This window comes from Artemia franciscana, chromosome 12 (assembly GCF_032884065.1).
Source record: "Artemia franciscana chromosome 12, ASM3288406v1, whole genome shotgun sequence".
Classification (NCBI taxonomy): domain Eukaryota; kingdom Metazoa; phylum Arthropoda; class Branchiopoda; order Anostraca; family Artemiidae; genus Artemia; species Artemia franciscana.
The window spans coordinates 21,762,725-21,786,771 of NC_088874.1; the positions used below are offsets into that span (position 1 = coordinate 21,762,725).

At 37.2% G+C, this 24,047-nt stretch overlaps 1 protein-coding gene across 3 annotated transcripts in view; it reads left to right on the forward strand.

Annotated features, from left to right (window-relative positions):
* Positions 1-24,047, forward strand: part of LOC136033849 (mannosylglucosyl-3-phosphoglycerate phosphatase-like) — a 70,861-nt gene that overhangs the window by 14,618 nt on the left and 32,196 nt on the right. For 2 of the 3 annotated variants that reach the window (XM_065714808.1, XM_065714807.1), the window contains exon 2: positions 9,589-9,787. In XM_065714808.1, coding sequence (XP_065570880.1) covers positions 9,619-9,787 — 169 coding nt within the window. In that variant the 5' untranslated portion in view covers positions 9,589-9,618. Of the gene's footprint in view, positions 1-5,916; positions 6,005-9,588; positions 9,788-24,047 lie in introns of those variants that run through there. The other variant, XM_065714806.1, reaches the window with a different exon arrangement.

Here is a 24,047-nt window from a genome sequence, read left to right on the forward strand (position 1 = left end):
TTTTTTTTCAATCAATCATTTATTTATTGTTCATATATACATGTATATTTGCCAAACTGGGAAACTGATTGAGAAAGTGTCTAACGTGTACTTACGTAAAATAAGTCTTACATGTGCTTACAGAAGAAAAAAAAAGAATCAAATGGAAATTTTTCAGGACATTCTGAATCAATATAATGCTGAAGATTACAATTTTCGCTCCTATAGACCAACCAAAGGAGATACTCCATGATCCATGTTTAAGTTTTTAACTTCTCACTCATGAAGATGATAGTGCTGTAACTAACAATTGTGAAGCACTTCCTCAAATTCCCTTACGAAGGCCAAATCCAGCCAGGACAACAGAAAAAAATGTACATTAATCTCCACAGGTTTCCAAGATGATATTTAAAGAAGCAGTTGCTTTAGAACCGAAAGTTTCTTTGCTGGCACAGACTGAAAGAAAAGAAGAAGGAATACAAAAAAAATGAACAAAAACAAGTGATCTGCAACTAAACTATTCAAGGTAGAAACTTGAAAATTCCTGCAAATAATCATGGAACCATGAGAATATAAATTAGGCTGTAAAAATGCAAATTATTTAAATGTATACATATGAGGATTGTTCCAAAACTAATGCCTCTTACTTCTGTGATGACTTTGGATATCTGAGCCAGATGTCATTAATCTAGTTGTAATGCTTTAATTTTTGTCTTTCATTTGCAAATGCTTCTGTTGTTCTTTGGTACTTTGTGCCAGTAGAGGAGTGTTCCAAGTCAAAGTCTGTTAAATGTATGTATGTGTGATTGAATTTCTTACTGCAGAAGAAATCGCAAAGATTGGAATCCATTGTAGTTGATAAGGGTCTATGGAGACACAACAATAGATGCGAGGCAATGTGTTTTGCTTGTTATAGGTGGTGAAAAAGATATGCATGACAAGCTACAACCTGGTCAACCCTTATCAGCTGCCACTCCTCGCAATGAAGAGCATTTTTATTAGCTCATCAGTGCTGATTGGTGGATAACAACTAAAGAATTATGTGCAAATCTGAATGTCTGCTGCAATTCCTTGAAAACAATGTATGAACATCTTGGCTAGTTCAAAGTCTGTGTAAAATAAGTCTTGCATGTGCTTACAGAAGAACAAAAAAAGAATCAAATGGAAATTTTTCAGGACATTCTGAATCAATATGAAGCTGAAGATTACAATTTTCTGAATAGCATCATCACTGTATATGGGACATAATGTCAACACTACAAGAAAGAGTCCTTAATACAGTCATTAACTTGGTGACATGTGAATTCTCTGACAAAGAAGAAATTCAAAGTATGGCCATTTACAGGCAAAAGTGATGTGCACAGTTTTCTGGGATAGCCATGTTTCGGTTCTTTGGATAGCGTGGAGGAACTGTCGTTTAAGCACCCTACAAGACAACAATGATTTATGTGAAAGCCTGAAGAGGTGAAAAGGTTTTAAAGACAGTGAATTGTAGAAATTAATTGAATATTTTGGTTTTGTATCTAAAACCATCTTGAGAAACGTATGTATTTGAAATAAATATAAAATTAAATTTATGACCTGTGGTAAAACTAAAAGTGATAAAACTAAAACCAACAATGAAAAAGTCCCAGCACCATGATTTGAAGTAATTTCTGCAAGGAATGATCACTGGTACCTTGTTTATTTTCCTTGTGTTTCAGTCAGAATTACCTTGTTTATCAATCCTTGCTGAACTTGCCTTAAGTCATGGTGTTGGGACTGTTTTATTGTTGGTTCTACTTTTAGTTTTTTTGTTTATTGTAAGTTTAATTATATATTTATTTGCTCATTTTTACTGCTGAAGATGGCTTTTAGATTTAGAGTGGATAATCCAGCTCCTGTATAATCTGGCGCCCTCTGTAACCCAACATGCCTATTATTATTGAATGTGTATAATGTATGAGTAAACAGTTTACAAATTTTACACACCACTGCTATTGTGCTCAGGTGTAAGTGTTGAAATTGGCTTAGATTGCATAGTTGGAATTTGACTCCATGTAAAAGCATTGTGGCCCAGCTTATGTATTTCTGATGTTCTTCCCTATTCTCTTCAGTGTGATCGGTCAAAGGATGATGTAGGAGTTTTTGAATCCCAGTTTAATGAAATCAGATTACAAAATAAGGTAATGTTTATAGATCTCCGAGTGGATCTGTCCGTTCTTTTCTTCAGGTTCTTGCTGAGGTCTTGGACTTAATTGGCAGACGTTTGTGTGAACTTGTTATATCATGGGACTTTAACTTAAATCTTAAACTTAACATAATTCTTTATCTCCATCCCCCTCTACTTCAAGGTCAAATAGATCTATTCCTTTTGACCCGTGGATGAACCCTGGCCTTCTAAAGAGTTGGAGAAGAAAAAATAATCTTTGGAAAGCTTTTAAGTTAGCAAAGTCATTGTCGAATGTAGATCTTCAGCAATTCAAACTCTACTGAAATGTATTTAGCTCTTTGTCGCGGAAGGCTAGAATCCTGTATATTCCAAAAAATTCTTTGGATTGTGGGAAGGATGTTCTAAAAACTTGGCAAGTGATCAATTTCGTCCTCAAACGTTCTTGTCTGGCTCCTTTTATCCCTTCAAGTCTTGTAGTTTACGATGTGGTTGTTGAGGGTGTTCCATCAAGAAGCATTTACATCACATTTTTCCATATTGGCAAAATTACTGCTTCTTCAATCAGGTCTTTGCAGTCACAACCAGATCACAAATCTTCTCTTGGTCTGTCTTGTCTCAAATTGATGGTGTTGTATCCTGTTTCTGATGGTGAAGTAGCCAGGATTGTAAATAGCTTGAAAGGTTCTTTGTTGTCTTACCCTGACTGCATTCCAACTATGGCAGTTAAGTTAATTCTTCCTTCAATTATATCTCCATTGAAGAAGCTTATAAATCTTTCTTTTGAAAATTGGGATTTCCCCACTTCTTTTAAGTGAGCTAGAGTAATTTTTTTATATAAAGGTGGATCACGAAATTATTCACCCAATTATCGACCTATATCTTTGCTGTGTGTTTTTAGCAAAATTTTTGAAAAGATCATGCTTTCCTGTGTACTTGCTTTTCTAGAGGCTCTAAGATTTTTTCAGGATTTTCTGTTTAGCTTCTGAGCTAAACATTCTATGGAGCATGCATGTGTAACTCTTTTAAGTTTTCTCCACACTGCGCCTGACTCTGGTTTAATTCCTGCTGCTGTATTCCTAGATGTCCATAAGGCTTTAGATTCTTTAACTCACAAGATTCTGCCTTATAAGCTATCACACAATTGTGTAAGAGGACAGGCTCACGCTTGTTTTGATTCCTATTTGTCAAGTAGAGCTATCGCTGTAGATTCATTTTCCCGCTTTTCGTCTGAAGTTGAGTTTGGTGTTCCTCAAGGTTCTGTTCTTCGACCGTTTCTGTTTTTGATTTACGTTTATTACGTTCTAGTTGTGGCTGAGAAACAGAAACCTACAGTTTGCTGTCGCCTTTGTCATCCTGAATCTTTCAATGCTAAAAAATTAATAACTATCGCAGATGAGGACACTCTCGTTGCTTTCGCTAGTGACAGTGCCATTGGTACTGTATTAGGAACTGAGTCTGAGATGCTTCCCAAATTTATTGGACCTTTTCGAAAGAGTCGAAAGAGTTCTCGGGCGTGCCCTCAGTTAACTGATATTCAGCTTTCAAGGGGCTCTCTCTGTAGACCGAAGGATCGGTATGTCTGATGTCTTGGTATTCTTCTCAAAGGAAACCTTTCATTCAAGCATCATATTGAACTAATTAATATGAAGATCTCAAGGAGTCTTGAAATTTTTAGGAAGCTAACACACATTTTTCCTGGATCAGTTTTAAAAATTCTGTTCCATTGCTTAGTTCAGTCCTACGTATATTTCCCTAATGTATGGATGTCAGCCTTTTCTTCTTTTTTGAAACCACTATCTAAGCTATATGATAAGGCAAGAAGGCTCATACAGGAAACAAATGGTTCTACAACTAACACAATTGACCCTTTACTTGATTTGCAGTCTCTCTACATTCTTTCGTGTGCGTCATTCACTTTTCCTCAACTTCATGGTGATGTTCCCACAGCCCTTCAAACTACTTTATCTTTCGTCACTGATTGGTGTACGCATCATCTTCGTAATTCAAGGAATATTAATATTTTATTTACTCCGTCGGTGAGGTCTGACTTTAATCTATTAACGGTTTGTTTAATCGTTTGGAATAGCCTACCTGAGTCAGCCCAAGAATGTCACTCGTTTCGCAGTTTCAAAAGAATTTTACGAAATGTTTTAATGTCTTGACGTTCTATGTTAATTTTTTTGGGGTGGGGTGGGGGCGGATTACCCTAGCCCGGGTTAGAAATGTTTGTTGTGAGGGTGTTGAGTTTGTTTAATATTTCTGGTGGCATGGTTTTAAATACATATTTGGGTTAGTCCTATATATTTAGTTTTTTTGGGGGGAGGGGTCTTAAAATCTGTTAATGTTTTGGTCTTTTAATTATTGCTTTTTGTGTGTTTAGTTTTTGAAAGATTGAAATGCATTATATCAAAATATTTTTTTTTAGAATTTGTTTCATTTTTGTTTCTCCCCTATTTTTTTCCTGGCCATAAAGCCTTACGGAGGAATCTATGTTGAAGTGTTTTTGTCGTAAATTTATTGGTTGAATAAATTGATTGATTGATTGATTGGTTAATTGACATACCCATAATCGTTCCGTGGAAGTTCCAACTTAATACTCTAAGCCATTCGTGAGATATGACCTTATGACCACCTGCATGCACATAGTTTATTTTGATTGAGTTAAGAACTTTCCTCGACACTTTCCTTTCCTCGACTTCGAACTTTCCTCGACTTCCCCTTAAAGCTTTACGTGAATACCCTTGGCCTCTTCGGACACCAAGGGTCAAGCATGGCTACCTTTCCCAATAACAAATACTATATATAAATCACGGGCGAATGGCATAACTTACAGCTTTTGCCCCAAGAGTTGTGTGTGTATACGAGGAGGGGGGTGTCGTCCTCAGAGGACTGGTAATTGGACTTAAAATTATGCTGAATAAAACGGCTGTCACAAAATTTTGATCGGAAATGTTTTGGGGAAAAGGGGATTGGGAGGGGGGCTGGTTGCCCTGCAGTACCTTTCGACTATTAAAAACAGCACTAGAACTTTCAATTTGCAATCGAATGAGCCCCTTTCGAAGTTTCTACGACAACTTCTTCCATGTGAACTGTCTTAGTGAAAATTTTTTTTTATCAATTCTAAAATCGATAATTAGCAAGATTCGTATTAAATAGTGGTCACTAAATTGCTAGTTTAAAATCAGTCATATATCTATTCTTTAATTTTTAATTCAGTTTTCACAATTAAAAACAGTGGTCCAAAATTTACAGCTTATGGATCAGGTATGGCTTTAATGTTTTTGAGAGCATTCAGGAAAAACTAGATATTGTCAATCTTCCACTTTCACTTGCAGTAGGACCAGACGTTGTCCGCCTCACCTGGCATCTGAAATCCAGATGTTTAGCGGGAAAAGTCACTCCATGCTCTGTCACTCTCTCCCTTTCTCATTATGCAATTGTCCTTATTATTATTATTATTATTTGGCTGATACATTAACACAGGATAAATTTTGTCTACTCCCCCTCTCTTTCTATCTACGAATCAACTGAAGAGGTGACACAAAGATTTCTTCTTAAAAAGAAAAAGAAGCAGACAATTATTTAGAGGCAAAAATCAAGTCTGAAAGACTACATTCCTTTATTCAGATTATTCACTGAAATCTTGAATGCTTTAAGAATCATTGTTAACCAAACTAATTATATTAACCATTGGGTCATAGATTATAATTTTGACAATGAAAGTTAATTTATATACCCAATGCTCCTCTATTGCGACTTTTGCCCGGGTTACTCGTCATGTTTTCATGCTTCTTGACTTAGCAATGAAACGAATTGTATATTTAGTAATACACTTTTAGTGCTATAATGAATATCAAAAAGGTTTTCTATCAGGTAAGATATTGTACTATGGCTCATTTTCTGTTTTTATTTCTGTAATTAGGTGATGTTATTGATCGTCATAGTGTGTTTCCAACCTTAGAAAACTATTCGGATACCTTGAGGATTACTTTCGTCGTGGCACAACGAGTTGCCCTCATTTACCCCTAGTTTGAAGACTAAATGTTTATTGAGTTTTTTTACGGTAGCCTATAATACAGATAAACTCGGGAACATGAATACTACTAGTACAGAAGCAAATTATCACACCACTAAGCTGCCTGATGCCAACAAGGCTGTAAAAGCTCCTCCATTTCGCTTAGGAGCAATACTTTATGAAAATGTAGGGGGGTGGGCAAGGATTTTTTTCAGTGTTTGTAGTGAAGATACAAAAACAAGTATTTTGAATATCTATGAGGGGGATTTTCTTTTTATTTTATTTTTTGACCCTTTACTTGGCTTTTTTAAAATAAAAAATGCATTCAAATAAAAAAAATGCCTATGGGGGGGGGGTCCATACCGTCACTTGACATTAGTTAAAAAGATAGTTGCAAGTTTAATTATTTCTTATTTGTTTTAACGATGCTCGGTCTAAAATATTACGTGTGTCTATTATTATTTTGTTTGTATTTTCTGCTATTAGTAATTTTATTAATGTCGTTTTCCATTAAAGTTAAATTTGTAGCGTGACAAAATGCTTGAGGGTATGATACTAGTCCCGGGCTGATTTAAATTGTAACAGGCTGAAACCGAAAATACTATTTAATGGGTTCATCCATTGCAGTCGTACAAACTTATAATACAGGACAGTAAATTCTAGCCAAAGCTAGTACCTAGTTCGATGTGGATTTTGTTACATTCTTCTTTTCGTTTCTTTTTTAACAGGTCCTCTTGTCCTTCATCATTATCACATGTGGCTTATGCATTGCTTGTTATCGCTACTATCGTTATAATTGTGAATGTACTTACAAAACTGAGTCGACGCTCAGACAAAATTGCCTTCACGCTCAAATAGCTCCTGGGTTATTAGTGCCTTTTGGGCGGATTAAGTTGAGATAAGGCTTTCCACCTTTTTATGGCACTGAGTATAGGCCACAGCTTAGATACCAATATACAGTCATGAAAACTGGATTTATAGTTGGGACACAGTGCGCGGCAGCGATGCTAGCGGCTGGGGACAGGAAACTGGTATTGGTATCTAATTGGTAACAGGAAACTGGTATTGGTATCAACAAAACAAAATTGTATTCCCGCCTGTTGTGTTGTAGTACAATCTACGCGTCAGAGCGCGGGCTTGGAGGAGGCGCCAGGTTCAGAGCTCTGTACCAAAAGCTTCTCATGGCAAGGTAGGAGTTTTCATAACTGTATTGGTATCTAAGCTGTCGTATTTACCAAGTGACATATAGCGATCGCAAATTCTGTCGGTCTGTCTCTCGGTCCCAGTTTTGCTAGTTTAGGCACTTCCAGATAAGCTAGGACGATTAAATTTGGCAGGCGTATCAGGGACCAGTCCGGATTAAATTATAAATAGTCGTTTCCCCGATTTGACGGTCTGGGAGGTGGAGTGGGGGGATGGTTAATTCGGAAAAAATAGAAAAAAATGAGGTATTTTTAACTTACGAACGGATGATCGGATCTTAATTTGATATTTAGAAGGATATCGTGTCTCAGAGCTTTTATTTTAAATCCCCACCGGATCCGATCACATTGGCGGGGGAGTTGGAGGGGGAAACCTAAAATCTTGGAAAACGCTTATAGTGGAGGGATAGGGATGAAACTTCTGGGAAAACTAAGCACAAGTCCTAGATAGGTGGCTGACATAACCGGAACGGATCCTCTCTCTTTAGAGGAGTTGGGAGGGGAGGGTTAATTCCGAAAAATTGGAAAAAATGATGTATTTTTAACTTACGAAGGAGTGATCGCATCTTAATGAAATTTCATAAATAGAAGGAACTCGTAACTCAGATCTCTTATTTTAAATCCCGACCGGATCCAGTGTCATTGGGGGGGGGGGGGGGAGTTGGGGGGACTAGAAATCTTGAAAAAGACTAAAAAGGCTTAGAGTGGAGAGATAAGGATGAAACGTGGCGAGAAGAATAAGCACAAGTCTAAGATACGTGAGTAACATAACCGGATCGAATCCGCTCTCTTTGGGGTATTTGAGGGGGGGATTCGGAAAAAAATCGAAAAAATTAGGTAGCCTATTTGTAACTTACGAATGGGTTATCAGATCTTTTTGAAATTTGACATTTAGAAGGATTTTGTGCTTCATAGCTCTTATTTTCAAATCCCGACCAGATCTGGTGAGATTGGGGGAAGTTGGAGGGGCCAACCGAAAATCTTGGAAAATGCGAAAAATTGAGGTATCTTTATCTTGCGAATGGGTGACCGGATCTTAATGGAACTTGATATATAGAAAGATCTTTTGTCTCAGATGCTCTATTTTCAATTCAAATCGGATCGGGGGACAAAGCGGGCTGGAGGGGGGAAACAGAAATCTTGGAAGCCGTGAATCTTGGAAAACGCTTAGAGTGGAGAGATCGGGATGAAACTTGATGGGAAGAATAAACATAAGTTCTAGATACGTGATCGACATAATTGGAATGGATCCACTCTCTTTGGGGGAGCTGGGGGTGTGCTAATTCGGAAAAATTTGAAAAATAGAGGTATTTTTAACTTAAGAATGGGTAACTGGATCTTAAAGAAATTTGATATTTAGAAAAAACCCATGTCTCAGAGCTGTTATTTTAAATCCAGACCAGATTTGGTAACATTCGGGGGAGTTGGAGGGGGAAACCGGAAATCTTGGAAAACGCTAAAAGTGGGGAGAACGGGATGAAACTTGGTGAGTAGAATAAGTAAATGTCGTAGATACATGATTGACGTAACTGGACTGGATCCACTCTCTTTGGGGGAGTTAGGGGGGTCCAGTGCTTTGGCGAGTTTGGTGTTTCTGGACGTACTAGGACGATGAAAATTGGTAGGCGTGTCGGGGACCTGCATAAATCGACTTTATAAAGTCGTTTTCCCCGATTCGACCATCTGGGGGGCTGAAGGGAGAGGAAAAATGAGATATTTTTAACTGACCAGTGGGCAAGTTTCACCCCCAATGTCACCGGATCCGATCGGGATTTAAAAAAAGAGAGATAAAGTACAAGAATTTTAGCCAGTGAGACAAAAAAGAAGTAGAAATTTTAGCCAGTGAGGCAAAAAAGAAGAAGATATATTTTAAATATTTTATTTCTACAGAAGAAAAAAATCTCTTTGACAATTGCACAAATACTAGTAAACGAGGAAACACTGATAAAAAATAAATAAATAGAAATTAGGAAGTTGTGTCTAATTAGAATCTTTTAGCCACTTATTTTCAAATGCAGTCTCTAATATCCGTCCTAGCGTATAGAAGACCGAACAAACGCGAAAAAAATTACTAGAAATGCCACGAAAAAAATATACACAGTAAATTGATAAAAATAAAATATCTCGAGCACGAGATAAATCACTGCACTATGAGGGAGAATTTTGCGAATGATATCCCTGATGTCTCAATTTTCTAAACGAATCTTTGCCACCCCGAGAGTTATTTCTTTTTTTTCCAGTGCTTTAGTGGTAGTCAGAGTGAGAGTCAAATGACGCGAATTGACTTGACGATCCTTCACTTCAATGATGTTTACAACGTGGAGTCACAAACCCAAGAACCGATTGGTGGGGCTGCACGTTTTAAAACTGCACTAAAGTCGTTCGACCATCTCAAGCCTCTCGTTTTGTTCAGTGGAGATATATTTGCACCTTCGATCAGTGAGTTATAATCCTTATGATTAAGATACTGATATATATAAAAGGATGACTGTTTTTGAGCCAATATCATTAAGTAAAGTGTACATTTAAGTCTTTATAGAACTGAGCCTCTCGCATGAGGCTACTCAGAACCCCTAAGGTTCTCCAGAAGATCTTTGAAGTAGTTTTGCAATAAAAACGTGAGCTACGACGAAACTATAATAATAATAATAATAATTTATTCCAGAAAAAGCCGGTGGGCCATAGGAAATTTACATAACAAAAAATAAACAAAAAATTAACTAAATTAAATTAATACTATTTAAAGAAAACGCTCCCGATGTACCGCTGCAATCCTTACAAATCTTGCTATCTTTTTAATACTCAGGAAATTTGTCTCTTTCATTCTATCTACCATCCATATCTCATTCAATTTTTCTTTACCATACATCTCTCGCCTCCGATCATTCAATTCGACACATTCACACAAAAAATGTATTAAACTTTCATCCTGAGATCCACACATAGGACAAGCAATAGATATATGAATTACATTACAAGAAATCATTAAAGTGACATTTTACTCTGTGCTAACCTAGGCCTTAATAGGCAAAACATTTCTGGGGAGGAGGGCAAATAGAACGCACTGACTTGCTGGTAATTTTACTGGCTGCTTTTATTTCATCAATAATGAACATGGTGCTCTTTTTCATATCTTATAACCCGGAGAAGCATTGCTTCTTGTATTGTTCTACCCCAGGAAGCATCTGTACAATTAATTAGTCACCTTGCAAGGGTGCTTGTGGTTTCCACTCCTAGTAAAATTTGATAGATCTATTAAAAAGCAGGTCCACCTAGTAAATTTAGCGAAACAAGTGTAAAATCTAGTAAAATCAATTAAAACTAGTAAAATTCTGGGGAAATCCTCCACTTCCCCGGTTATAAGCGGCGCCCCACAGGGAACCATCCTTGGGCCAACGTTGTTCAGCATATATATTAACGACTGTACAACTTATCTATGCAACCTTTTTAACATTATATGCTGACGACTGTAAGCTCATTGGGCCTGCTGAAACTGAAGAAGAAAGAGCCTGCATTCAGCTGGACCTCGACAGGCTATCCTCCTGGTCATCAACTTGGGCCCTACAATTCAATGCAACGAAATGCAAGGTACTGCACTTAGGGCACAATAACCCCCACCATCCCTACCATATAGGGTGTGATCAGTTGGAAGCAGTTGCCGAGGAGAGAGACTTAGGCGTCATTGTTGACAAAGATTTAAAATTCCACAGCCACACTCAGGCTCAGGTTGCAAAAGCTAATCGAGCTCTCGGACTGATTAAGCGCTCTTTTGTAACCAGAAAGTCATGTGTGGTTACAAAACTTTATAAATCCCTTGTCCGTCCCCACTTTGAGTTTGGCTTGACTTTGGCCTTTCCCCAAAATAAAATGGACACGGAGCCCTTGAAAGTGTCCAAAAGAGAGCAACCAAACTGGTCCGTGGCTTAAATAATGTCCCTTACCAGGATCGCCTAGGATCTCTGAGACTTCCAACCCTCACGTATCGAAGATATAGAGGAGATGTGATCATGGCACGCAAAATTTTCATATCCGGTCACCTGAACCAGATCTTCACCCCCTCCCTGGATAACAATTCAAGAGGTCACAGTCTTAAGTTTCACCTGCCTGGATGTCGGAGAAGGGAACGACTTGGCTTCTTTTCCATTCGGGTGGTCCCCCTCTGGAATAGCCTATCCGAGTCTACCATCCAAGCTGAGACTCCCCACTCCTTCAAGGCTGGAGTCGACAGGGACTGGGAGAGGGCTGAGTGGAGGCTGGACTGGGAAGCTAAGCCAACATAATTACATCACTCACCACCAGCGAGAACTACAGGAGGATCTACCACCTTATCTCGCTGGCAAATGCGATTTAAGGTAAGGTAAATCTAGTTAATTTATGCGAGTAAGATTTTATTCTGAATTTATGAAAATTATTTTCCTTGCCTGTTTGTTATTCATTCTTTGCTTTGATCCTATTATCTGGTACAAGGATATATAGCAGTCACGTCATGCTTAAAATGTTTGAAACTGGGACATGTTGAATAATATAGCAGTCACGTTATATAGCAGGAATGTATAGCAGCAGTCGTATCATGCTCAAATTTGAATGCAGCAATGAGCATGATGTACTGCTGCTTAATTAACCGCATCGCGATAGAACAGGTCCACTGAATGATAAGTGATTGATCATTAGCTATTGTCTCAAATAATTTTTTTTATATATTTAGTATCGCCCTAAAAAAGTGGAAAAAAAGAGTGGAAGCTTTGATATTTAATATATAAATAGTTTTTAATACATTATTAATTTGGACTGTTTTTTGTTAAGTAAGTTTGTTCTTCATTTTCTCTATTCAGGGGCGTCAATTCATAAAAATGTTGCGGGAGGATGGACAAGGATGGTTATTATGAATATACAAAAAAGGTATTTCTAAAATCTAGCGGGTGATGGGGTAATATTGTTTTTTAAAGTTTTGTTTAGTGAAAATAACAAAAAGGATGTTATTTCCTACCTAAAAAGGTATTTTCAAAATATAGAAGATAATTGCCCCTCCCATGAATTGAAAACCATTAATTTTTTCTGATGTATCTTCGTCAAACTTTACACTTGTTTTGACATGAATAAAAAGGAACTTAAGTTTTATGTGAAGCACAGCCACGCTCGCACGGAGGATTTTTTGGGGGGAGGGGAGCAACAATGTGAAAGGTTTATTTTGATAATTTGAGTATCAGGTGCTCATAAATTTGAGCATTGGGTGCTCATGAATTTTGGATTTCTTTAATTTGCCCCCCCCCCCCTACTGTACATGTCCCCGGGCATAGCATCGATATTACCTGACTAACCAATAGTAAGGCAAACTTTTTGCTTCTTTTTACTGATAAACCAGCTTCTTTTTACTGATAAACCAAATTCTAGATCCATAAATGGATCTAGAATGAGGGGCTAGGGGCTAAAGTACCTTTGTAAAGTTCTTTTTTCTTTACATCTTCATTTTCTTAGTGAAAAAAAGTTATTGCTACATTCTACATTTTCGTGAATTGGTGCTTCTGGCACTTGTAAGTTTTATTGATAGAAGGGTGTAGTTTCATTTTACTGAATGAATATTTATGTTTTGTTGAGTAAGCTATTGTTGCTTCGAAAATTAAAATTAGTGCCTGTTCAACTATTTATAGAAAATCCTGAGATTTCTAGCAACCTTTTAGCTTTGTACACTGGCAGAGTAAAAGTATATCTGTAGATATCAAGATGATTCTTGTCCTTTTTGGGTGTCTCCTACGTGGCGTGGCGAAACAGGAACACGCTCGTTTTCGGCTCCATTTAGTAAAATTGAGCTATTTTTTATATAAATTTTTAATTTTTTTTATTTTAATGTAATTTTATTTAATATAAATTTTTTTTCACCAAAATCCAACGAAAAGTAAATATTTGCAGTTTTTGTGTGTTGAATAGTTTTTGAAGCTTGAATGGTACTAGATCAGTATTTCCACTTTAATTATTTGAAATTCCTAAGAGGCTAGTGGAAAATCAATAGAAATCCCCATTTTCTATACCAAAATACCTATAGGTTTCCCCATTTTCTGACTTTTTTCCAAGTCACTAGTAAAGCCTTGTTATGCTGACACTTAATAGCATTTGTTCAAAACGACTTATTTTGCAACTCAAGACCTTTTAACTTGTACCAAAATATCTTCTTTTGACGTTCAAAACAATAGCATTGTATTTATCAAATAGTTAAGTTCGGTTTCGATTTATAGGCACCAGTGACAAAATTTTGGATTCTGGACCACATAAATATATTTTATTGATTTGTTTTCCTTCACCATTATTTTTTTCTTCTCTATAACTATTTTTTGCAACATCATCGTTTTTATTTGAATTGGTACGATGGATTGGCATGAATGATATCCAACCAGTCACTTTCAAGCATTATTCTATATTTGAATATTTTAATTACGTATATGAGGGGGTTTACCCCCTCGTCCAAACCTCGCTCTTTAGACTAAAGCCTGAATTTTTGTCCCAATTCTTTAAGAATGACTCCTGAATCACAAAGGGTCGTTGAATAAATAGTTGAAATTTAAACATACTTTAGCATAAAGAGCGAGGTATTGTGGAGGAGATGAACCCCCTTTATTTACGTAATAATTTCTGTTCTTTTTAGGTTTAAATGCTGCTCCTTACTTCCAGCGAAAATTTTTTATTTTTTCTCTTTGTTTTTTTTTTTTTAAATAATGCTAGAAAATCCTGCAGTCCCTTCATAGAAATTCTCTTCCCTCATGATAAATTCCAACCTCCCTAGAGTAACGTAACCAACCTCCCCTGAAAACTTTTATACACTTCCCAATAACCATTACTCCATGTAAACACTGGTCAAAGTTTGTAACGTGCAGCCCCTCCCACGGGGACTGAGGGGAAATAAATCGTCCTGAAAGACATAATTATCCGGTTTTCCGACTTTGCTGAACAAAATCGCTATCTCAGAATTTTGGTCCGGTGACTTTGGGAAAAATGAGTGTGGGAGGGGGCCTACGTACCCTCCAATTTTTTGGGTCACTTAAAAAAGGGCACTAGAACTTTTAATATCCGTTAGAATGAGCCCTAGCGTGACATCATAGGACCACCGGGTCGATACGGTCGCCCCTGGAAAAAAACACGCATCCGTGATCTGTCTTCTGGCAAAAAATACAAAAATTCCACCTTTTTGTAGGTAGGAGCTTGAAACTTCTACAATAGGTTCTCTGATACGCTGAATTTGATGGTGTGATTTTCGTTAAGATTCAATGATTTAGGGAGAATTTTCCTCTATTTATTAAAATAAGGCAAATTTTCTCGGGCTTGTAACTTTTAATGAGTAAGACTACACTTGATGAAACTGATTTATTTGAAATCAACATAAAAATGTGGTTCTTTTGATGTAACTATCGGTATTAAGATTCTGTTTTTAGAGTTTCGGTTACTATTGAGCCGGGTCGCTCCTTACTACAGTTCGGTACCACGAACTGTTTGATACTATCCACCCACTCTGAAAAAAAACAAGCTAAAAATTATTCAAGTTCGGATGAAGTGTGCATTTCCGTCTCTATGTACACCTCTTCGGACTTTTCGTTCAAATAAAATTTTTGGGCGATGGATGCTTTATTACTGTCTCGTACACCCTCCTCCCGAATCTGTTTTTCAAGAAGGGGTTGAATCTTGCCCACGTAGGAGTGGACTATGTCAATCTGATCTGAGTGAATACTACCACCTATGGGTGTGATACTACCACGAACTGTTTGATACTATCCACCCACTCTGAAAGAAAAACAAGCTAAAAATTATTCAAGTTCGGATGAAGTGTGCATTTCCGTCTCTATGTACACCTCTTCGGACTTTTCGTTCAAATGAAATTTTTTGGCGATGGATGCTTTATTACTGTCCCGTACACCCTCCTCCCGAATCCGTTTTTCAAGAAGGGGTTGAATCTTGTCCACGTAGGAGTGGACTATGTCAATCTGATCTGAGTGGATACTACCACCTATGGGTGTGTTAAAGGGGTCTCCAAACTCAGGCCTAAAAACACAAACATTACGCAAGACGAAATTAGCAAAATAAAAATCATGCATTATAGGGTTGAAGAAACTCTACTTTTTCCTGCTCCCCCTCATCACGTGTGGGATGGGAATTGTGTCTTCTAGCACCCTCTTGATCTCGCTAGGTGGCATTTGTTCAATTGTACGATCCAAAAATTCGAATTCAAGGCCGAGATCCCTCACAAACAAGTCTAAATAAAAATTGGGGGAAGCTACATTAACAGGGCTTACCCCGCACTGAAATTCCCTCCGGAATGCTTTTCACGGGGCCCGTGCTGACATAGACTATCAAGGAAGTATGTTGGTGGCGACACGATAGGTGTCTCCGTGACATCAATATAGGGCGCCTTAGCAAGTGGTAATGATGCTAGATGAGCCTAAAAATAATAACAGCTTATTACGCCTTTGAAATACTTTTGATCTCATCCTGAAAAGAATTTATTTGAGGCTGAAATGAAATTTATTATTAATTTGTGGATTTTTGAGGGGAAAAAGTCGCCGCATGTATGTAAAGAGACCACACCACTAGCTAGAAGTTTAACGACCAGAAATCATTCCATACATGGGTGTAGAGTGGTTCTTTGGGAATGGAAACCCTATGCTATTTCCTAAAAGTTTAACGATCAGAAGGTATTCCGTAAATGGGGGTAGAGTACCCCCTTCCTCCAACCCTGACCTTTACTCTTCATTTTTTTTTCTAAAGAAGAGTTATTTTATTTCTTATTATTACAAGGTTATTCTTGAAATTATGACTTAAAACAATCACAAGTTGGGTTACTACTAATGCTGTCCTCTTTTACAGCTTCTTTCCCGAAGAATTTACATAGTAATTAGTCAGTCCATTTCATATCACTTTCACCCAGCTCTGCTGCCATTTCAAGAAGGATCTGTAAACAGAATAGAATCTTGTTTTGCTTCAAACGCTTATGATTTCATCCTGTAAAGGAATATATAATTTTCAATGTGATGAAAAACTTATTTTTAGGATGGACAATGCCATCAAACCTCCCTCTCAGAGATAGCGAACGTGGGCTCTCTCGATATTCTGGTATTTCAGCACTCCACCATGCGTAAAACGTCAAGATTTTTTGCTACTAAAATAGTGTTCAGTAAGTCACACATAAAGCATGATTGGTTTATGAAACTATAACTAGGTGAATTTAAAAATACTTTACTTTAATTATTGAAAGGATATAGTTAATCTCTAAAAGAATGCATATTTTAGCTATTTCTTTAAGGACCAGAAGCAGCAACATTGGACTGGACCTCTCAACAGTCCCTTTATTCAGCCGAAAAGAATGTATTTTTTTTATTTCCCTTTGTTAACTTGAACGGGGACTTATTAATTTCCCATGCTGAAAAGACATATAAATAACTTTTTTGGCATAATTTATGATAGCTGGAATAAATTATCGTTTATTTTTTGGCATCTATGAGTCTGAAATAATTTTCCTTACAATAGGACTGACAATATTGGTCTCGCCGTGGTTTGGGGGGGGGAGGAGGAAGGCATTGTATCTTCACCTTGCATGGATGATGAAGGGGTCGCATTCTCGCCATGCTGGGAGGGCGCAGCTCTGGAAGGTCCCGTCTTCAGACTTTGCTGGGGGAGGGCAGAGGAGTCCTCTTTCACTTTCGTTTTCTTGGCGGGAGGGAATTTAGGATTTTCCTCTGATAGAATTTAAATACTTTTCACATGAAATAAAAACACAAACGGTTAAAGTACATCTTAGTTTTAATATTTATTGTGCCCCCACTTAAATTTAACTCACTCCCTATTGTCCCCATCCCTTCTATATTCAATGTTAGAAACCATCCCTCTGCAACTTAGATTGATAGCTTTCGATTTATTATTTAAGTATAGAAGCATTTCATGGTCTGAGAGACTGTTTTCGTGGTCCACAAGGAAAAAGAAGAAAATTATGAAAAAAAACTTCCATAAAAGAAGTTTTACAAAGAAAGGTAAAGAACTCAATAAAATTTAAAATGAGCAAATAATCTAGGTCAGTGAAGGCGAATTGCAAAGTACTTTCTTGCTCAAATGCCTGTTTGAGTACTCCTTGAATATCTGCAAATAATAAGTGGCAACTGGATAAGTATTTAGAAGGAAATACATTGTTCAGTCGAATAAAAATCCGTATTTTTTGCGCAAATGATATTTTTACGCTCAATCTACCCTAATTTTTATCCTTAAATACAAGACGCTTTTATATAGCTATTTAACGCAAAGATTCAATTTGTTTAGGCAGACAATTTACCGCAAAAAACAGATGTTAAAAACGATCCTTTTTCGGCAATTAACTGACGACTAATAACTTACACTAGGTCCATACCCCCCTCCCTGGAATAAACATTGGCTTCTTAAATTTAGATCTAACTGCAATCCCAAATATTTGACGGATGTTAATTAAGTCGTGTTTACCCATCTGCTAGAATATGTTTCGATTAGCGAAATTCGATTTGGTAGGGGACAAAATTTTGCCGGTAAATGTATTTCAAGATAAAAATAAGAACATTTTATCGCTAAGAGAACCATTCTATACCGAGGGGGAGGTAAAGGGGCTTTACTTGCTGTTTCCATATAGACGACTACATCAGCTATAATTTGAGTATTTTTTCATCCTATTTTTGATGGGGGAGGGTGGACCAGCCTTTCATATGCTTATATCCTTACCTGCAAATAAACTCGGGCTAAGTCATTTTTAAAGTTTGTTGGTTCTCTAGCCATCTCGAAAGTGAGACTGATGAATATCCGCGTTTGGTTCTGGGTTCTATAGACCCCAGAGAACAAGGGAAATTACCCGATCCATTGCCCTCAATGCGAATAATATTCTCTTGCATGATGCTGCTGAAAATCAATAGACATCTAGACCATATAACGGTGTGCATTTGTTGTTGGAAAAATCAATGCATCAGAAGAAATTCCTTTGTCTATTACCAACAATGAAAATTGAGCATTGAACAAGAGCCTGTGTGTAACCCAAAAACAATCTATTTTATCAAGTAAATATTGGACTAAGATCAATTTTACCTATTTAGACTAAGTCCATACTTCACAGGTGAGGGTCCTGTGGGTTTTTTCCTACACCCTTAGGGTTTTAAACATTTGCACAGGTGAACAGTTACGTAACAAGCAACTCCCTATTGTATTACATAACAAACAGGTGTGTGTAATAATATCTCGAGGGAATCGCCGTTAAACTTCGTTGTGATTAACGATGAAAAAGAAAAGAGTAGTTACTACGGAAATCCAAAAAGCCCCCACTACTGTCTTGCTGCGCACCTTTTAAGTGAAAATAATGTATCATTGTTAGAGCGTTCGCCTAATTCTCACTTTTTTTTTCTTATGACAGCAAATATTGCTACAGACTTTTGAGTGGTTAAGCTATTGCGATAAATTAAAAATCGGCCGCTTCTTTATTATATTAGAGTGATATTTATGTTGCTGTTGAGCTAGGACGTTTTGTATTGTTGTGCAGTTATATACCGAATAGCTACCGTACCCGTACGTCTGATAAGAATTTTGCATCAGCTTGTGGGTCACTATAAAAGATTCTCCATAAAATTCAAGCTACCAACAGGTGGCTTGTCATTTGTGGTGACTTCGACACGAATGTGAATGACCTATCACTGCTGCTTACACAAATGCTTCTGTCGTTACTTCCGCTTGGCATGTCTGTCCTACCTATACCTTCCTCTTATGTTCATAATTCTGGTCAACCTCAAACCTCGATTTTGTCCTGTCTGATCCCGCAGAACTTCAATCTACCACTATTACTGTCTCAAATGGTATTCTATCAAGCGAACATCTACACCTCCAGTTCAACATATGCAAGTCCCCTTCACAAAAAAAAGCCCTGTTGGTTTAATGAATCATCATGGGATCAAATAGATATATCGTCCTATCAGTACACGTTTGGTTCTTTTCTGATGAAAATTAAAATCCCTTTCCACCTTCTGTCGACCTCACGGAAAGGGAACTCATTAGATGTTGATTGCCTTCTAGCTGAGTCGACGGCTGCTCTTAAGGTCACCTCTTCTGTATCTGTACCTTCGACAAGGGTCAAAATAGGGACACAGAAAAGTGTTTGGAAAGAAGATACTAAGCACCGTCATAAGTTTTGGTTTTTGGCCGACTGTGATCGTCCCCGCTCAGGTGCTATTTTTTTCATTTGCTAAGTCAACCAAACGTGAGTCCCGAAAAGCTCTGCGTCGTTGGAAAAATACACAGGTTCAAACGGCTACAAGTGAGATTAGAAATAATGTCCAGCAGCTTTGGAGGAGAGTTTCAAACCTGGCACCAAGTTTCTCTTTGCAATCTAGCCCTATCGATGTCGCTTCGTGGGAAAGATTTTTTTCGCTATTCTCCAATCAGCAGTCTATTCAAACTGCTCTTTCGGAAGGTCTTGTTACCTGTTTCCAACAGAAGGGCAAAAGCCCAAAGATTTGTGAATCGTACAGACCGATTACCCTTCGCTCTACAATTGGTAAGTTTTTTTGAAAAGCTGATCTTCCAAGACATACAGACAAGGTCTGACCGTGGGGATAACCAGTTCGGATTTTGCGAAGTCTCGAGTGTGCCAAACACACAGGCAACTCTTTTGGCTACTTTAGACAGTAACATGATGCTAAAAAAACAACCTGTATGTGTGTGCAATCGAGTCCAGCTCTTTTCAATAATTCCATCTGAACCGTTACTTAGAATGTTCCTTCATCAAACAGTTTGTGGTAACGCACTAGTAAGGAGCGACCCAGTTCAATAGTTCCCGAAACTCCAAAAAGCGGTATTTTAATACCAATAGCTACAACAAAAGAATCGCATTTTAATGCTGATTTTAAATATATAAGTTTCACCAAGTTTAGTCTTACCCATCAAAGTTACGTGCCTGAGAAAAATTTGTCTTATTTAAATGTGGAATTTTGTATTTTTTGCCAGAAGACAGATCACGGATGCATGTTTATTTGTTTGTTTGTTCATTTTTTTTCCCAGGGGTCTATCGTATCGATCCAGCGGTTCTAGAATGTCGCGAGAGGGCTCATTCTAACGGAAAGGGAAAGGGGATTATGTGGGAGGATTTTTCCATGGAGGAATTTATTATGAGGGAAGAGAATTTCCATGAAGGGGGCGGAGGATTTTCTAGCATTATTTAAAAAAAACAATGAGGAAATATTTTTTTTCAACTGGAAGTAATGAGCTGCATTAAAACTTAAAACGAACAAAAAAATATTGCGTATGTAAGGGGGTTCGTCTCCTCCATAATACCTTGCTCTTTACGCTAAAACATTTTTAGTAATTTCAACTATTTATTCTACGGCCTTTGTGATTCAGGGGTCATTCTTAAGGATTTGGGACAACATTCAAGCTTTAGTGTAAGAGCAAGGTATTGACGAGGGGGCGAAACCCCTCATATATGTAATAAAAATACATAAATATAGAAGTTCGTTACGTAAGTTAATTCGTATGGTGCGTATGTTTATTACTAACAAAAACGTTCGTAAAAAAAGTAACTAAAAATCGGAGGGCAACTAGGCCTCCTCCTCCACCCCATTTTCTTTTCAAAATCGTCCAATCAAAACTATGAGAATGCCATTTAGCAAAAAAAAAATAATTAGCAAATTTCGATTTAATTATTCATTTTCAGTGAGCCAAAATCAAAACATGCATTGATTCAAAAACGTTCAGAAATTAAATAAAAAAAACATTTTTTTTTAACTGAAAGTAAGGAGCGACATTAAAACTTAAAACGAACAGAAATTATTCCGTATATGAAATTGGCTGTCCCCTCCTCAACGCCTCGCTCTTCACGCTAAAGTTTGTTATTGTCTTAAGAATTAGAGTTGTGAGAAAGAGTCAAACTTTAGCGTAAAAACCGGGACATTGAGGAGGGGACAACCCCTTTCATATACAGAATAATTTCTGTTCGTTTTAAGTTTTAATGTCGCTCCTTACATTCAGTTAAAAAAAACTTGTTTTTTTTTTCTAATTTCTAATTGGGCCCGTATTGATGTTTGCCACCTCTGTTGCGAAGACAATATCATTTTACTATCAGATGATATCCAAGTTCTCCAAAATACAGTTTGTTCTTGTCTCAATGAGGTTGGGCTTCAAGTCGCCTCTAGAACTGAGCTTCTCGTTTACGGTTCGTCTCAACAACCTTCCGTTACCATTAATATTGGCCCAAAAACTATTTCTGCATCGTCTTCTCTGAATGATTCAGGTCTCAATCAAATGTTATCAAATGTTAAAGTCAATGTTAAAACTACTAAAACACTTGTTATTTCAGTGTTGACAGAAAAGATTAGAAAATAAACGGGCTGCTTTCTCGAGTTAAAGGCTAGTTTTACTAAAAAAAAAAACCTGTTTAGATTTTGCAACGCTTTTTTTGCCCAAGATTTCTTATTCTTGGTCCCTTTGTGGAGTTTTTTTCACAATATCTTAGTGGAAGGAAATTAGATTTAAGTTCTACAGTTTTTGCAAATAGCTTCTGCAGTCATCGCTTTGGACTCGCAACCGGTACATTTCGAGTAGATATGACGTTTTTGATATTTCTTCAAAAATAGATGAGCTTGTGGCCAGGTTCCGTAAGCGTCGAGAAAATATTGTCGACTTTCCAGTTAACTAGTGTTGGGCGATAATTTGATTAAACGATATACCAATATTTTGACTTTCGATATATCGATCTCGATATTTCTTATGAGTTTTTTTGCTCAGGTTAACTTTAGAGTTTGGCAAATTTTGACTAAAATGCAAAAAAACTTCTACTACATGAACGAATAAAACGAAAAAAAAAACCTGATGTGAAATTATTCGGGCTCAGGATGAAGAAAAATAGCCTACTGGCTATTTTTGGGCATTCAAATTAGCAACATTTGAATTTTTCCCTGAGAATTGGTTCAGCCTTTCAGTGATTAAATGAAAAAAAATCGGTTTTTCCAACTAGGAGCTACACTAAAACTTCAAAGAACAGAAATTTTTCCTTATGTGAGGGGCATAACCCCTTCTTAGTACTTCGCTCTTCACACCAAAGTTTCTTTTTGTATTTTAACAATCTCCTTACTCTAATTAAATGGGTCTAGTGTTTGAGGAGTTGCTCTTAAATAATTGGGCAAAAAGTTAAAATTAGCGTAAAGAGCGAGGTATTGAGGAGGGGAATTTCCCTTCATGTGCGGGATAACTTCTGTTCGTTTTGAATTTTAATATTGCTCCTTACTTTTAGTTGAAAAAAATACTTTTTTTAAATTTAATTTATGGTCAATTTTCAAATAATACCAGAAAATCCGCCTTTTCTCTCCGTTAAAAATCCCACATCAAGAAAATTCCTCCTTGAAAGGTTCTTCCCATGCAAGATCCCCCGTTCCCAAGACAGTAACATCCCTGCTGAAAATTCCCCCCAGAAATCTTCTTGCGGACGATTCCACCTGGAATAATATTTTTGCCTACTTTCGTTTAAAAAAAAACAGTTTTTTCTTTTAATTTCTAAACGTTTTTCAAATCACACCGGAAACCCTCCCACCGTGGACAATTTTTTCTTGAAATTTTCCCCTCCCAATGTACCAATGCAAAGTTTCTCCCGCGTGAAATTCCCCTATGGAGAATATTTCCCACGGGAAGTCCCCCTCATTGATAAATCCCCCTGACATTTTCAACTCCTTTGGAAATCATCCTTGGGCGATTTTTCTGGAATGTCTCCACATTTAAACTTGGAATGGCAAAGAGAAAGTAAATCAAATAAAAAGAATTTTTTCAAATTCCCCTGTGTATAGTTTTCCCTTTGAAAGTTCTTCCCCGGAAACTTCCTTCCCCACGGAAAATTCTTCCCCACATAAAACTCGCTCTCTTTCAAAAATGTCTATTCACTTCCCAATAACAAGTACTATATGTAAACACGAGACAAATTTCATAACTTGCAACCCTTTTCTCCTGGGACTTGCAGGGTTGTGTCATACCCAGAGGCATGATACTTAACCTTTCAACTATGCCAATCAAGATGCCTATCTTAAAATTTTGATCGGATGACTTTGGGAAAAAAGGAGTATCTTAGGGAGGGGGGAATCTAGTAGCCCTCCAATCGTTTTTGATCGCAAAATGGAAACTAGAACTATAGTATCTGTTCGAACGAGCCCTCTCCCGATCTTTCATGACCATTGGTTCGATGCGATCACCCTGGCAAAAAAAAATAAAATAAACATGTAGGCCTATCCGTGATCTTTTTTATGGCAAAAATTACAAGATTTCACATTTTTGAAGATTGAAGCTAGAAACCCTTACTGTATGGTTCTCTCTTCTCTGATATGCCAAATCTAATGGTGAGATTTTTATGAAGATACATTTACTTTTAGGGGCGAGAAAAAAAATTCCTTAGGCTCGTAATTTTTGATGGATACATGAAAATTGATGAATTTTATATATCTGGAGTCGGCATAAAAAGCCAATTAATTTTTTATTGCTACTTGGCCGAGTTGCTTCTTTCTTACTGGAGCAAATCAAATTAATCAGATTTTTCAGCGGTAGATACCAGAAGAAGCCGAAATAATATCGTCTTCGGCGCTTTATTTACGTTTCGATATTTATATTTTATGCGATATATCGAAATCGACATTCAATATCACCCAACAATACACTTCACTGGAATGCTTAATTGTGTTGGCTAAAT